The following is a 14,018-nucleotide window of genomic DNA, read 5'->3' as shown; positions in this document are numbered from 1 at the left end:
CTATTGATGCTGTGCTAATGAGCAGTGATTGATGTGGTGCTATTGCCACTGGAGATGTGCAACTTTTTTTCTAAGTACAGGCAGTCAAAAAGCCTGCAGCAGAATCAATTCAATCTAGGCAGCTTCCTCTAAATGAAATAAGTTGAACCGATAACCAACTGAACTGACATTCAGTTTTTAATTGGGAAAGGCAGGGGGAGGCCTGTACTGATCCTGGACAGTAGGCAGGGAGTGCTAGAGCCATTGCCAGCCCAGCCAAATGTCCCCAACTGCCTGTTGTCCCCCCACAGTGGGTTAAGGAGCTTCCTCTCTGGGTGCTGACCCACCCTGGGGGAGCCTCCCCTTCAGGAGGTTTCCCCCAGCCTGGGTTCCCCAGCCCAGGCAGCCCTAGGGAGCCGGGGCAAAATTCCCCCCACATTCCCCTTCCCAGCTGCTGATTGTTTCAGCTGCTGCCATGGGAAGGAGAGAGAAGGAGGCTTCTGGGCTGTATGCCTGCCCATGCAACCCAGCATGGGGCCAGCAGGGAGCCCCTGCCTAGGGTTGCTTCCCCTCTCCCCAAGCCAGGGCCCCCAGCCCAGGGCAGCCCCAGGAAGCTGAGGTGAAGACTTCCCCTCCCAAACTCCAAAGCTGCTTGCCCCTGCGAGTCTCAGGGACAGCCTGAGGTAGCCTCAGGGAGTGGACAGAAATTCTTCCACTCCCCTGCAACTAGTTTTGCCTTTAGGCAGGCAGCAGTTTAGGCAGGACCAGCTGCAGAGGAGCAGGAGAACTTCTCTCCACTCCTGATGCTGCCTGAGACTTGCAGGAGCTAAGACAAGCAGCTCCAGGGTTTGGAACAGGAATTCCCCTCAGCTCCCTGGGGCTGCCTCAGGCCTGGGGTGAGGGAAAACCCCCCATGGGCTACCCCCATGCTGGGCTGCAGGGGCAGGCACCTGACAAGGAGGACTGGGAAGGGGGAGGAGGGAAGGGCTGCCAGGGTAAAAAAATCTCCGCCACAGGGGCTTTTCCTCCTCTCATGTGCTGTGTAGACCCTGGCGGGGGGAGGGGGGATCTGGTGGTCTGTTTCCCTGCTCTCCCTGCCGTCTCTATGGGCTGACTGACACAGGCAGGAAGCAGGCTATAGAGCAAAGGGGCAAGGCAGTTCCTGCTCTACTGGAACAGACAGCATAGCCCAGGGATGCAAAGCATGCTGGGATGCTGGCAGATTGTGAGTTACCTTGAACCAAGATGGGATCTGGGACAGAATTTCCATAAACTGGATTGATCTAAATCAGTTATGTCTGATACTACATTAAATCAGGCTCATCTTAAACTGATTTTGGCCATTTTGAAAGTGGTTTTTTTTGCACTGAACTTCTGTTGCAGGTTTAAACCAGTTTCCAGTTGCTTAAACCAGTTTGTGTAACTTCTGTCCCAAGATTTTTTGGTGAAAGTTTATTTGATCAGTTTCACCAAATTTCTCCTGGAAAAATATGGTGGGAGTAGTCTTTTGTCTCCTGGGTGGAGGAGAACAGGTTCTACTTCAGGTTATGAGCCTCCTGAGATTGATATCCACATTTCTTATGTCTAAGGGGAATGACTTAAGCATCAGAGGATATGGTAATTTGGGGCCAGATGTTCTCAGTCTTTTGATACATGTTCCATTTTGCAGAAGTAATTAACATGTACAGGAACAAGGACTTGGACTGAGATGTCTTACCTCCCACACAGATTTCTTAACCACCACAGCAGAGAGTTATTTCTCTTTCACACTTTTTCTCTGGTTCAGTTAATATTTATTTGTTCTATGCAATGTGGAACAGCTCCGGTAGATGCACTCCAACAGAGTGAAGAAGCCGAAACTTTACTGAGGAATCTGGATGTTCTTACATTCTCCTGAACCCTAGGAGGCCCAGCTTTCAAACAGTTTTGCATCTGATTCAATGTTGGGACATGAACCAATATAGTAATTGAGAAAGAGTGTGACTAACTGTGTAATTAGTACAATCACCTGGAAAAATGGCATACCTGAGTTCCATTCCCGGCTTGGGAAATGGTTGTACAAAGTGGAATGCTATCAACAGAAGATATTGGGAGCTGTTCCCTCAAAACCACCTATTAGCTTGGTGATTAGGGCACTTTTGGTGGAGGTTTAGTTCAAGTGCTCTCAGTTGAGGAAATTTAACTTATTATCCCCCATATGCTGAGTGAATACCTTAATTGCTGGGCTATTGAATAAAAAGAAGTCATGACTGTTGAACTAAAAGATCAATTATACCTGTAACAGGCTCCATATTTATTGTTTCCATCAAGTACCCTTTAGCTCCCTGGATGTGGTAGAGGTGGATCAAGGGCCTGACAGATAATTTTTTTTAATTGGTCTGAAGTATGTACCAAGGCATTTAAAACATAATTGTCTGATTTAAAAATGAAGCTTCTGAAATAATCAATAGAATTGCCAAATCTTCCAAAAACAATTAGAACCCCCAAATCCAGAGACTGTCTAAAAAATCATGATATTTGACTACTTACATATCTGAGTGTTTTTTTTTTATTTGGGGGCTGATAAAGACCACTTGGCATGTATTTTTCAAGCTTTTCTCCAGTGACAAGAGGACTAGAAATATATTTGATAAAAACTTAGTTTCATTTTAAAAAACAATGAAAGCTGAGAGTCTCACATAATTACAGACCTGCACCTCTCATATAGGGTCACATTCTTTCTTATTCTAAAGTGCTCCTGTATCACTACATGATTGCCAAGGTGCTTTTAAAAGTCCAAAACAGGCAGCTGAAGATTTCTACTTGCATACAAGAAGTCCTCTGTTGATGCAGAGCCAGACACCTGCTGAGTAAACAGTATTCATGTGTATGTATACACAATAAGAATCAAGAGAGATAGATCACATATAACTTGCCTTTTAACTTCTACTTTACTTTTTTCTACTGTACCTGGGTATGTATAGATTCCAAACCTTAGTATAATTTTGATTATTTTATTTTATGAATAATTGCTAGTATTTCATACTGTACATTTGCTATAACCCAGATTAGTCATTCCAGTTATTTACAGCCCATTTAAAGACTGTTTATTATTCAGGAGGATAAGAAAGTATGGTTGCTAAGCTAAATAATCACGCTGTTGCTGTTTCTCTAGATGCCATTGTTAGTACTGTCTTGTTTATATAGCACAAATATTTAATGAGATGTAGAACCAGATAACAGTGACCAAAAAGATGTCTTCCCAAAATTGTCTCCCGTTACAATTAAGAATCTGTTGCATCTCTTCTAATTAGACGCACTGTATTTGAAATTTCTTTACTGTGCTGAAAATTAAATGTATGAGAACAGGATAAGTATCCCCATCACATCATTCCAGATGACAGTTTTGGAGTGTAATATTTTTTTTCAGTTTATGCACTACTGTCCCACTTCAGCTCTTGCTGTGCATATAAGCGTGTACTACTGAGAAAATGAAGAAGACTTACCTAATATCTCAGGTCAGTCTTGTTACACAATTCACACAGACAATTTGTTTCTGTGATTTAAATCCTTAATGTAATGCTGCACCAGTTATATGTTGTCTCATACTCATAAATCTTGCCACTTATCTTTTTACATACAAATTGATACTAAAATATATCTTAGAATGTCTTTAGAAATTCTGTTTATAAGCATGGCAATACATTGTACTTACTATTAATAATCTATTTCAATGCATGGAATATTAACCAAATAACACTTATTTTGATTTTGAATTTAAGAACACACACAAAACAAAAACCCAGCCTGATCATTTTTATTTTAAAATAGCTAGGTGCTGATTCCCTTGCTCAGTGAGATATACACACACTGAATTCATAATTCAAGAGAAAAAGAGATGTTCAACTGTCATATATTACTTTGGTTGTGTTCTTCAATATACAACTGACCTAATTCTTTACTTAACATAATTGAAACACAACTTCCTCTAATACAAGTGGGTTTATTAAAAATGCATAGCTTAAAGCCATATCATGAATGATGAATAGCTGTAATTCCTGTTTAAAATAACTGAACTCTAAAACAAAAAAGAAGGGATGTTTTGAATCCCACCCTAAGCAATGTTGCTTGAAATGTTTGGTATCTTCCAATGTCCATGAAAATTATTGGAAGTTTTTCCATAGGCTTCCAAGGATGTTTATCAGTCATTTGACATCTTAATGCACTGTTCTATTCCAGTAAGTACCAATACACCAGGCTAAGCCAAAAGCTTTCATTTGCTCCTTTTTCCAGTATGTAAACTTGTTTTAGAATGAAAAATGCAGGGTTGTATTTTGGTTTTTTATTTCTACTTAGGACACAACCGGTTTTAATGCTCCTCTTCTAAGACCTTGTGTGATTGGAGAATGGATTGGCCGTGAGGAAAACGATGCAGATCCGTTGGCTGCTGAAATGTTGCAACCACCCATACCAAGAAGTAAAAATGAACAATGGGACAGTGAGGATAGCAACAGCAGTCCTGGAGGAAGGTGAGTTCTTTGTTCATTTGCAGTCAGTTCCTTCTAAAACTAGGCTCATCACACAAGGGAACAGAAATTCAGTGCACACAAACTGCTCTCAAGAAGGGCAAAACTGGTTTAAGATAAATCTGGTTGGATGTAATACCAAACTTAATTGATTTAAATCAAATGGGTTTATGGAACTTCTGTTCCAGATCTGTTCCTGGTTCAAGTTAACTTGCAGTTCTCTAGCATCCCAGGATGCTTTGCAGCCTTTGGCTAGGCTGTCTGCTCCAGTGGATCAGGGACTGTCTTGCCCCTCTGCTCCTTAGCCTGCTTTCTGCCCACATCTGTCAGCCCATAGGGACTGGGGAGTGGGGAATAGACCACCAGACACCCCCCCCCAACTAGGGTCTACACAGCACATGGGGGGAGGGAAAGCCCCTGTGGTGAGTGCTTTTTGACCCTTGACAGCCCTCCCTCCTCCCCCTTCCCAGCTGATGACAGTTTCAGCAGCTGCCACAGGAAGGAGGGAGAAGTCCTCCTTGTTGAGTACCTGTCCATGCAGCCTAGCATGGGAGCAATGGGGAGCCCCACATTGTGGGGTTTCCCCTCACCCCAGCCTAGGGTCCCAAGGGGAATTTCCCTTCCAAACCCTGGAGATGCTTGTCTTAGCTCCTGTGAGTCTGAGGAAGCATCTGAAATTCTCCTGGTCCTCTGCAGGCAGTTTTGCCTGAGCTGCTATGAGTCTGAAGCAAAACTAGTTGCAGGGGAGTCCCTGAGACTGGCAGTGCTGAGGCAAGCAGCTCTGGGGTTAGGGAAAAGGAAGAATTCCCCTCAGTTCCCTGTGCCTGGGGGACCCTGGGCAGGGGGAAGCACCCCAAAGTGGGGGCTCCCTGATGCCCCCATGCTGGGTTGCATGGGCAAGCACCTGTCATGGAGGACTTCTTCATGCTTCCTCCTGTGGCAGCAGCTGAAGCAATCAGCAGCTGGGAAGGGGAGTAGGGAGGAATGTCCTTCAGCTCCCCAGGGGTGTTTGTCCCTAAGGTGGGCCAGCACCCAGACAGGGGGTTCCTTAACCCTCTGTGGGTATTGGGAAGCCTGTTGGGGACACTTGGCTGGGCTGGCAATGCCCAGCAGGCTGGAAGATGTGCTGTTGCACCCCATGCCTACTGGTCTGGGTCAGTGCAGGCCTGCCCCTGCCTTTCCCAATTGAAAACTGAATGTCAGTTCATTTGGTTATTAGTTCAACCTATGCAGTTTAGAGGAAGCTGCCTAGATTGAATTGCTTCTGCCTCAGGCTTTTTGAATGTCTGTGCTTATCCTGGTTGCATTTCTGGGAAAGTGTCAGTGTCAACAGTGATCACTCATGCTTGGGGCTGGCTTTCCAGCCCTGTTCCTGCTCTTGTTCAGCAGTCCAAATAGGACAGGGAGAGAGGAGGGAAGTTCTTTTACTTGAAAAAAACAGGAAAAGTGAATGCTGTATCTCTTTCCTCAGTGGGAACGAGCCAAAATCCTCACTTGAATATAGGGGGAGAAAAGAGAGGACCACTTTCTGGGCAATATAAGGCTTCAACAACAAAGTATGCTTTAATTTGCAAGGAAAGATACACTGAAAGAAGTCATTGTCAATGACATAAGGAAGAATTACCATCTGAGAGAATAATTTAAGGGGACACCAAAAATAATGGAGTTGGCCTCTGAATGGAGTGTTTGAGGAGAAAGCATGCTTCCTACGACTGCTTCATATACGGAAATAATAATGGAGCCTTGAGGAGTCAGTTTTTAGATGGTCAGGGCCTGGTTGGACGTCAGTATAAAGAGTTGGGAAACCTAATTGTAAGTAGGAAGTAATAACACACCTGGTATTAAGGGATATACATCATGGATTTCAAATTTATATGGAACAACTTTTTCCTTTTGTACCATTTTACAATCACACCATCAATGAATTTTGCAGAAATGCACAAAAATCCTTCTTATGTTTGCAAGATCCGAACAGACCAAGCTTCATCTGGAGTACTGATAGCAGTATAGTGATACAGCACAGAGCTCCGCGTGGGCTGAGTTACCAAGTATTTACACAGTGTCATGAATAGTACCATAATCTATGCTGAGCCTTATGCTGTTATAGCCATGCTATTATCAAAATCCTACCTTGGCTATGTCTAAAAGAGCTACAGTTGTACCTTTGAGTTTCAGCAGGGCCAGCCCACAATTTGTTGGGACCCCCTGATCCATCAGCAGAGACGACCGTAGCAGGGTGTGGGGAGTGGGGCAAATCAGCTTGTGCGGGTCTCCTTTTCCCATCCCACGGCCCACTTACACCGGTAAATGAACATCCTGGCACACCGGACACGGGGGAGAGGATGGTGACCAGAATTTATGGCTGGAACAGTTAATCAAACATCCAGCTTGCTGGGTGAGTGGGTAGGCTACACTGGAAATGCGGCAGCCACTGCCAAATGCGGGAGGGGCCGCGGCTTCTCCCTCTGGCTCTGCAGGGCCCCCTGTGGTTGCAGGTCCCTCAAGATAGGATGGACCGGCCCTGCGTTTCATATCCTATGTGGAATACATGCAGTATATGCAATAGACAAATATGACAATTAGTTCTACAGCACTGTTTAACTAAACTGGAAGTACATTCCTCTCTTCATTTTCCTGTAGTAATTGGAAATTGGGTTGTGCATACCCCCAGGCTCTCCCAGGGAGTGCACAGCAGTGGGAGCTGCCCCGGACAACCTGCAGCTCTGTCCTGTGCCTATCTTGCTCCACCCTGGCCGGGCAGCGCCTACCTCAGCCCCTGTCCCACTCCCTCCCTCACTGTGGGGGGCATTGATCTGCCCCCCCCCAGTCTCCTTCCCTCCCCTCTCCCTTTCTACCACAGCAGACTTAACCAGCTGCATGCAGCTCTCCAAGCTGCCGGGTTGTGCTCCTCACCACCTGCATGCTGCACTGTGGCTGTGCACATGCATGGGCATTTATCAGTCAAATTATTGGCCACATCAGGCCAATTTCTGATACAATCGATTGTCTTTATATTGGTGCTGATCCAATATCGCACCTCTAGTATAGCTATTTGATAAAGCGCTCCAAGGTAAGGCACTTTAGAACAATACTACATCCATCGAGAGTTAACTTAGAGCAGGATCTGCCATTTTTGAAGTGCTTTACATGCCATGAACATCTGTTCTGTTATGGCTGTAAGTGCTTTCTGCATGTCTAACATGTATTAAGTGTAACGCCTGTACCTAGCCAAGCATTAGCCTAAAATCTGGGTCCGCAATGCCGCAGTTTTGAACAGCCTGAAAATTGCCTTAAATCCCCACTCTTAAAAGACACCAAAAAAGGAGAGCCATCCTAAAAGACCATGCAGTGTCTGAGCCTAGCCAGAAAACAGCTCTGTTGTGGCCACCAAGTCCTTCCTTGGCCCCACATTATGTACTGCTGCAGTGTGTTAGAGGTGGAATAGAACCAGTCTGAAATGTGCTGTGCAGACATCCGCTGTCTCAGGGGTATAATTTGGAAATTAGATTCAGTCAGTCGACAGTTTGCAGTGGCGGCATACTGCAGAGGTCTGGAGAAATGCTCATAACACACAGAAAAGATACAACTTTTATATTAAACCAGCTATACATAAAAATAAGCATACGATAAATGTGTGGTTGTTATAAACAGCAACAGCAGTTGGTTAGATTTAACTGTGGTGAGCATAGTTCAAGTGAAAGTTTAAGTTTAATTAAATATTTAACAATTATATCTATAAATACTGGGAATAGCATGTTCTTTGTTTGTAGGTCTAATAAAAATTCAGCAACTATTATACTTTTAATAAATCACAGCGTTTTGTTGACTATAATGTCTAATTTACATTGTTATTTTGTTATGTAATTGTAACTAAGTTGTGTAGCCTAAAGTCATTCAGTTACATTTTAACTTGTAAGTAAAGGAGAAGGCAGTTCATAGGACTTAGTTTCTGTTTTCAGATTAATCTAATAAAATTGAATTTATCCACATTTTGAATTCGTTTTCAGGCTAATGATTTTTGATAGTCACTTGGCCATTCGTTATTCATACCTATGTCTGTGTTAACCCTGTAAACTACTGAGTACAACAGAGAAAGTGAAAACAGCAATTGGCCAAATATTTCCATGCCACATATTTTCCTACCCTTACAGCAATGTAATAATGCAACTATGTAGAGGTACAATCACTGTAGACTGAGGCCAAACTGGTAAGCCTAGACTAGCAGGAATGTTCTCACAGGTGCCTTATACTTCACACCTACCTCCCCATCCAAGTTCTTGTGATGGCTTAGAGTGTTCTTGTGATGGCTTTGTCAAAAACTACATGTTGAAAATTAATACTGTTTACTTCAGTAATGGCTTAGAAAACTAGGGCCATATAATGCTACTTTGTATATTTCCTAGAATTTGCTTATTCTGTCTCCTCTGTTGCTGCTGCACTTCCTTCATCAGCCCTGTTCCTTTAGCAGAGTGGATCAGAGAGGATGTTGATGTCATATGGCACAGTGGGTACTAAGTTACCAGTCATATACTTCCTCTGCACTGTCCTAAACCCTGGCTTGAACAAGTTTTCCCTAGTTTTCCTTCTTTCAGTAGCAGGCAATGGAGGGGAACATATCCCTTTCCCCAAAGATATAATCAGAATACCTGAGGTCCTAATCATATGTAACTCATCCCTATTTTTTGGAAATTGATTAAATATGAGGGTGAAGTTACTAAACCTATTTGGAATGGTAATGCAATCAGATTTACGTAGCTTTGTTGACAGAGGTTTGTAAATTAGACCTTGATGAAGGTTCTCCTGTATCTGTTTTCTGCAAAAGAAAGATTGCACTCATCATTGATTTTTGTTTTGTGTTGCTGTCTGCTGTGGGAAGAAAGCTGGAAGAGTTAATATATGTGAAATTGTACCATATAAAAGTGATGATGGCCATCTTTCTCTCCTGATATCTGTGTTCTGGGAGTTGGAGTGGTTTGGGGTTTTCTCCTTTCTTAAGTATTCTGCTTTAGACATTTCTGTAAGGTTCTGGGCAGTTCCAGTTGTTTGCCCTTCAGGTTGAGGATAAAAGTTAATGTTCAATAAGAAGGAGTATGAACTTAACAGAAATACATCAAAATATGTGTGTATGTTTATGTCTATGTGTGTACACTAGCGATGTGAAAAGTTAAACGTTTAAACATTTAAATGATAAACATATTTATAGCAGTAATGCATTACTGGTTAACGTTTAGCATGGGAAAGGGAAGTGGCGCAGTGCCTCAGGAATAGGAAGGCATCATGCAGGCAGGAGAAAGCAAGGGAGGAGCAAGGAGGAGAGAAGGAATGATGGGAGATTACTACCCATAGTTTATGAGGTTAGAGGAAAACCACAGGAAGCCTAATGACTCATCATTTAAGCAATTAGCTGTTTGTTCATAAGTGCCAGGAAGCCTGGGGAGCTGGGGTGGAGATAACAGGCTACTTGGGCTAGGTACAGACATTACACACAAACTGGTTTAAGTGATCAGAAACTGTTTAAACATGTAACAGAAGAGACGTTCAGTGGCCATAAACCAGTTTGAAAATGGCTGAAATGGGTTTGAAATAAACCTGGTTTAATGTAGTATCAGACTTAACTGATTTGGGTTAAACCAGTTTATGCAATGTCTGTCCGAGACCCCTTCCTGGTTTAAATTAAACCAGGTCCCCCAGCATCCCAGATTCTTTGCAGCCCTGGGTGGGGCTCTCTGTTCCATAGCAGGGCTGGCCCCAGCCCTCTGCTCCCTAGTCGGAGCTCCGTCAGAGTCTGTAGGCACAGCATTGTCCACTTGGCTTCTCCCTGCCCCTCCCCCACTTACCCTCTCCCACAGCATGGACTGTAGCCAGCATGTGGTATTCTAGCTAATGCTGAGAGGTTTCTGTGTAAGGCAGACAGGACAGTGTCCACTTAGGGCTTTTTGGAGCTAATCAACAGGTCAGCAGGTAATGTCTCTCCATTCCTTCCTTGGAAAAAGTTTAAGAAGAGTTTGAACTAATGATAGAGGCTTTTGTTTTCTTGATGTGGTTCTAAATGCTGTATTATCAACTCCCTGCTGGTTCCCTCACCAGTCAGGAGCAGCAGGGGGTGGTGGACCCCTCCCCTCCCTAATCAGAGCATCCTGCAGGGGCCTGGCCATGCTTCCCCTCAGCTCAGGACTGTAGAAGGAAAGAGAGGGCTGATCTAGCATCTCCCCCTCCCCTAGCTTCTAGCCTGAGCCACTACATGGATGTGCCTGCATTTCTTTAGTTCAGAAGGAATGTCTGTATGGTTGCAAATCAGTTAACCCATACCAGGTTAGACTAATCTGCCAGGATTGACTCAGTCCAGGCTCAGGCTTTTTGAATGTCTGTCCATAGCCTTAAAGTTTTAAACCTGTCCCCAGCCTGCATTGCCTGCTCCCTCCCTTCCAGTGCGCCGGAGGCTGCAACAGGCTAGAAAAGCCTCTCACCTGTTGCTGCTGCCCATGGCTTCACATGGGCTGTGTTGTCTGGTGGAGTAACCTCCCCCTTCAAGGGCCCCAGGGAGTAGCTCCTAGCAGCATATGTCTCTGAGTGGGTCTATGCACAACCCCTGGCTCCCTGTGCTGCTCTGGGCAGGCAGTTGTGGCCCTCTCCCATGGCATGCCAGGTCAAGGCAAGAACTGGCCTGGGGCTCTGCACCCCACAGCTGGGAATAGGTATTTGTTATTGGTTAACTATTTGACTGATATAATTAGAGGAAGTTAAACGTATATTTTTTAAAACAATATTTACATCCCTAGTCTACACACATATATATGCACGATCACATGCCTGGAAAGCGTGATTTGTGAGGAAAAGCTGAAAGAACTAGGATTATTTCGTCTGGAAAAGAGAAGACTTGCGGGAGGAGGGCGGGGAGGAGGACACGGAATTTGATAAATTCAGGTATCTGAAAGGTGATTATAGAGAGAATGGAGGTCTTTTTTCTATGGTTGTAGGGGACAGAACTAGAAGCACTGGCCTCAAGCTGCATCAGAGGAAATTTAGATTGGAGACCAGAAGGAACTTTCTGACTATAAGGCTGGTCAAACATTGTGGAACAGGCTACTTTGAAGCTGTGGAATCTCCATCCCTGGAAACTTTCAAGAGCAAATTAGATAGATTTGTGGCTGGGGTGGCTTAGTCAGGGATGATCCAACCTTGAGATGGGGCTTGAGTAGGTGACTTTAAGTCCTTTCTAGCCCAATTTTCCTTTAATCTTGTGATCAGTCAGTAAAAGAAGTAAAACCAATCATCCAGTTAAAAGGTTTGTGACTAGTACAAAATGCATAACTCTTTGCAAGGCCACTTAGCCTAAAGGCTCCTTGCATACCCCCCAAATCCTGCAGTTCTGGGACAGAAGCAAGCATCTACTCCTTTAAAAAGTTGCCAAGGCCCCAGCCACCCTTCGACATGTTCAATTAGTGACGTGATAAAAGGAGGGATAAGCCACAAAATTATTCCACAAAATATGCATAGTAACTTTGTAGCTTATGCCATTAATTGAACATGTAACCAGGGGCCTCTGTGGCTGGGAGCCCCATCACCTGATTGGGGGGCCCCCAGCTAGGGGTCCAGTGCACCCCCCGAACCTGAGAGCCTGCATCTAATGTGAATTTCTAGCCATGGAGGTGCTTCAGGTGTCCGTGTAGCTGGGAGTTCTGTCAGCTGATGTCTGGAGCTCCCTCATGGCTGGGAGCCTGTATTAGCAGCAGGATCTCAGTTGTGGGAGTGCATACTGCACTTCTGCATCCGCAATAAGGCATGATGAGATTCATAGATTCATAGATTCATAGATGTTAGGGTTGGAAGGGACCTCAATAGATCATCGAGTCCGACTCCCTACATAGGCAGGAAAGAGTGCTGGGTCTAGATGACCCCAGCTAGATGCAACCTCCTCTTGAAGACCCCCAGGGTAGGGGAGAGCACCACCTCCCTTGGGAGCCCGTTCCAGACCTTGGCCACTCTAACCATGAAGAAGTTCTTCCTAATGTCCAGTCTAAATCTGCTCTCTGTTAGCTTGTGGCCATTATTTCTTGTAACCCCTGGGGGGGGCCTTGGTGAATAAAACCTCACCAATTCCCTTCTGTTCCCCCGTGATGAACTTATAGGCAGCCACAAGGTCGCCTCTCAACCTTTTCTTGCGGAGGCTGGAAAGGTCCAGGTTCTCTAGTCTCTCCTCGTAGTGCTTGGTCTGCAATCCCGTAACCATGCGAGTGGCCCTCCTCTGGACCCTCTCCAGGTTATCTGCATCCCTCTTGAAGTGCGGTGCCCAGAATTGCATGCACTACTCCAACTGCGGTCTGACCAGTGCCCTATAGAGGGGAAGTATCACCTCTTTGGATCTCTTCATCATTCATCTGCTGATGCGTGATAAAGTGCCATTAGCTTTTCTGATGGCTTTGTCACACTGCCGACTCATGTTCATCTTGGAGTCCACTAGGACTCCAAGATCCCTTTCCACTTCTGTGCCACTCAGAATCATCTGATGCATCATCCCACATTCACACTTCCTGCCATGCACATGTGGCAAGGCAGGGAACACAATTGTGGGGATCATGCACATTTACCTTCATGTCAGGAAGGGCCCTGAGGCTAAGTATAGAGAGTCAAAAAGCCTGAGGCTGAATCAATTCAATCTTCCAGGTTAGTGTAAACTGTGTAGATTGAACTGATAAGCAAGTAAACAGGCATTCACTTTTGATTTTGAAAATGCAGCCACATGCCTGGAGTGGCCCAGTCTAGAAGCTGGGGGTGGTAGAGCATGCCTCCCTGCTTGGCTGGAGTAAGCAGCTTGGGCCAAGGCTAGCTTGCCCACCTTGCAAGAGGTGGGGGGTTTGCAGGAGATGTGCAAAGCATCCTGGGATGCTGGGGGAATTGAATTAACTTGAATCTGGAGGGGATGTGGGACAAGTTCAATAGACCAATGTCACCTAACTCAGTTAAGTCTGATACTACATCCATCCAGGTTTATCTTAAACCTGTTTTGGCCATTTTGAAAGTGGTTTATGTGCACTGAACTTCTGTTGTGTTACAGATTTGAATGGTTTGCGATCACTTTTAGTGGTTTATGTGTAATTTCTGTCCTCAGCCTAAGTGTGTATCATAAACCTGTCTGGTGGGTACCCTCCAGAGCTCCAAGTTTCTTCCTGCTGTCCTGCTGCTAATCTCAAGGATCACACCAAGGTTTTTCTGGAATAAACTCCTTACCCCTGCAAGCCTTAGCTCCACTGCCCTTTTACATTGTGCCCTTTTTATAGAATGGGCTAGCCTGGAATATCGCTGACCCAGAGATCAGTCTTTCCACAGGCAATCAGTAAAGAAACAAAACAGCAAATGGATGTGTTAGAAGAAAAGAATCATACAAGGAAAATTGGCAATAAGTTTGAAAACAGAATAAAAAGACAAGTAAAGTTTCTTATCCTCTCATGTAGCTATACCCTATCCCTCCTGAGAGTCTTGTCAGTATCTCCAGAACTCAGCAATCCTGATGATTCTTCCATCTTCGGTTGCTGG

General features: G+C 44.6%; 1 protein-coding gene across 10 annotated transcripts in view; it reads left to right on the top strand.

Annotated features, from left to right (window-relative positions):
- The window catches only part of C3H8orf34 (chromosome 3 C8orf34 homolog), a 545,250-nt gene that overhangs the window by 97,994 nt on the left and 433,238 nt on the right, over positions 1 to 14,018 (top strand). For 9 of the 10 annotated variants that reach the window (XM_059723997.1, XM_059724000.1, XM_006260932.3 and 6 more), the window contains one exon: positions 4,315 to 4,487. In XM_059723997.1, coding sequence (XP_059579980.1) covers positions 4,315 to 4,487 — 173 coding nt within the window. Of the gene's footprint in view, positions 1 to 3,388; positions 3,477 to 4,314; positions 4,488 to 14,018 lie in introns of all 10 variants that reach the window. The other variant, XM_059724002.1, reaches the window with a different exon arrangement.

Source organism: Alligator mississippiensis, chromosome 3 (genome assembly GCF_030867095.1).
Source record: "Alligator mississippiensis isolate rAllMis1 chromosome 3, rAllMis1, whole genome shotgun sequence".
NCBI classification, from domain to species: Eukaryota; Metazoa; Chordata; order Crocodylia; family Alligatoridae; genus Alligator; species Alligator mississippiensis.
Note: the sequence above shows the minus strand (reverse complement) of the source record. Positions and strands in the feature narration are given on the sequence as shown.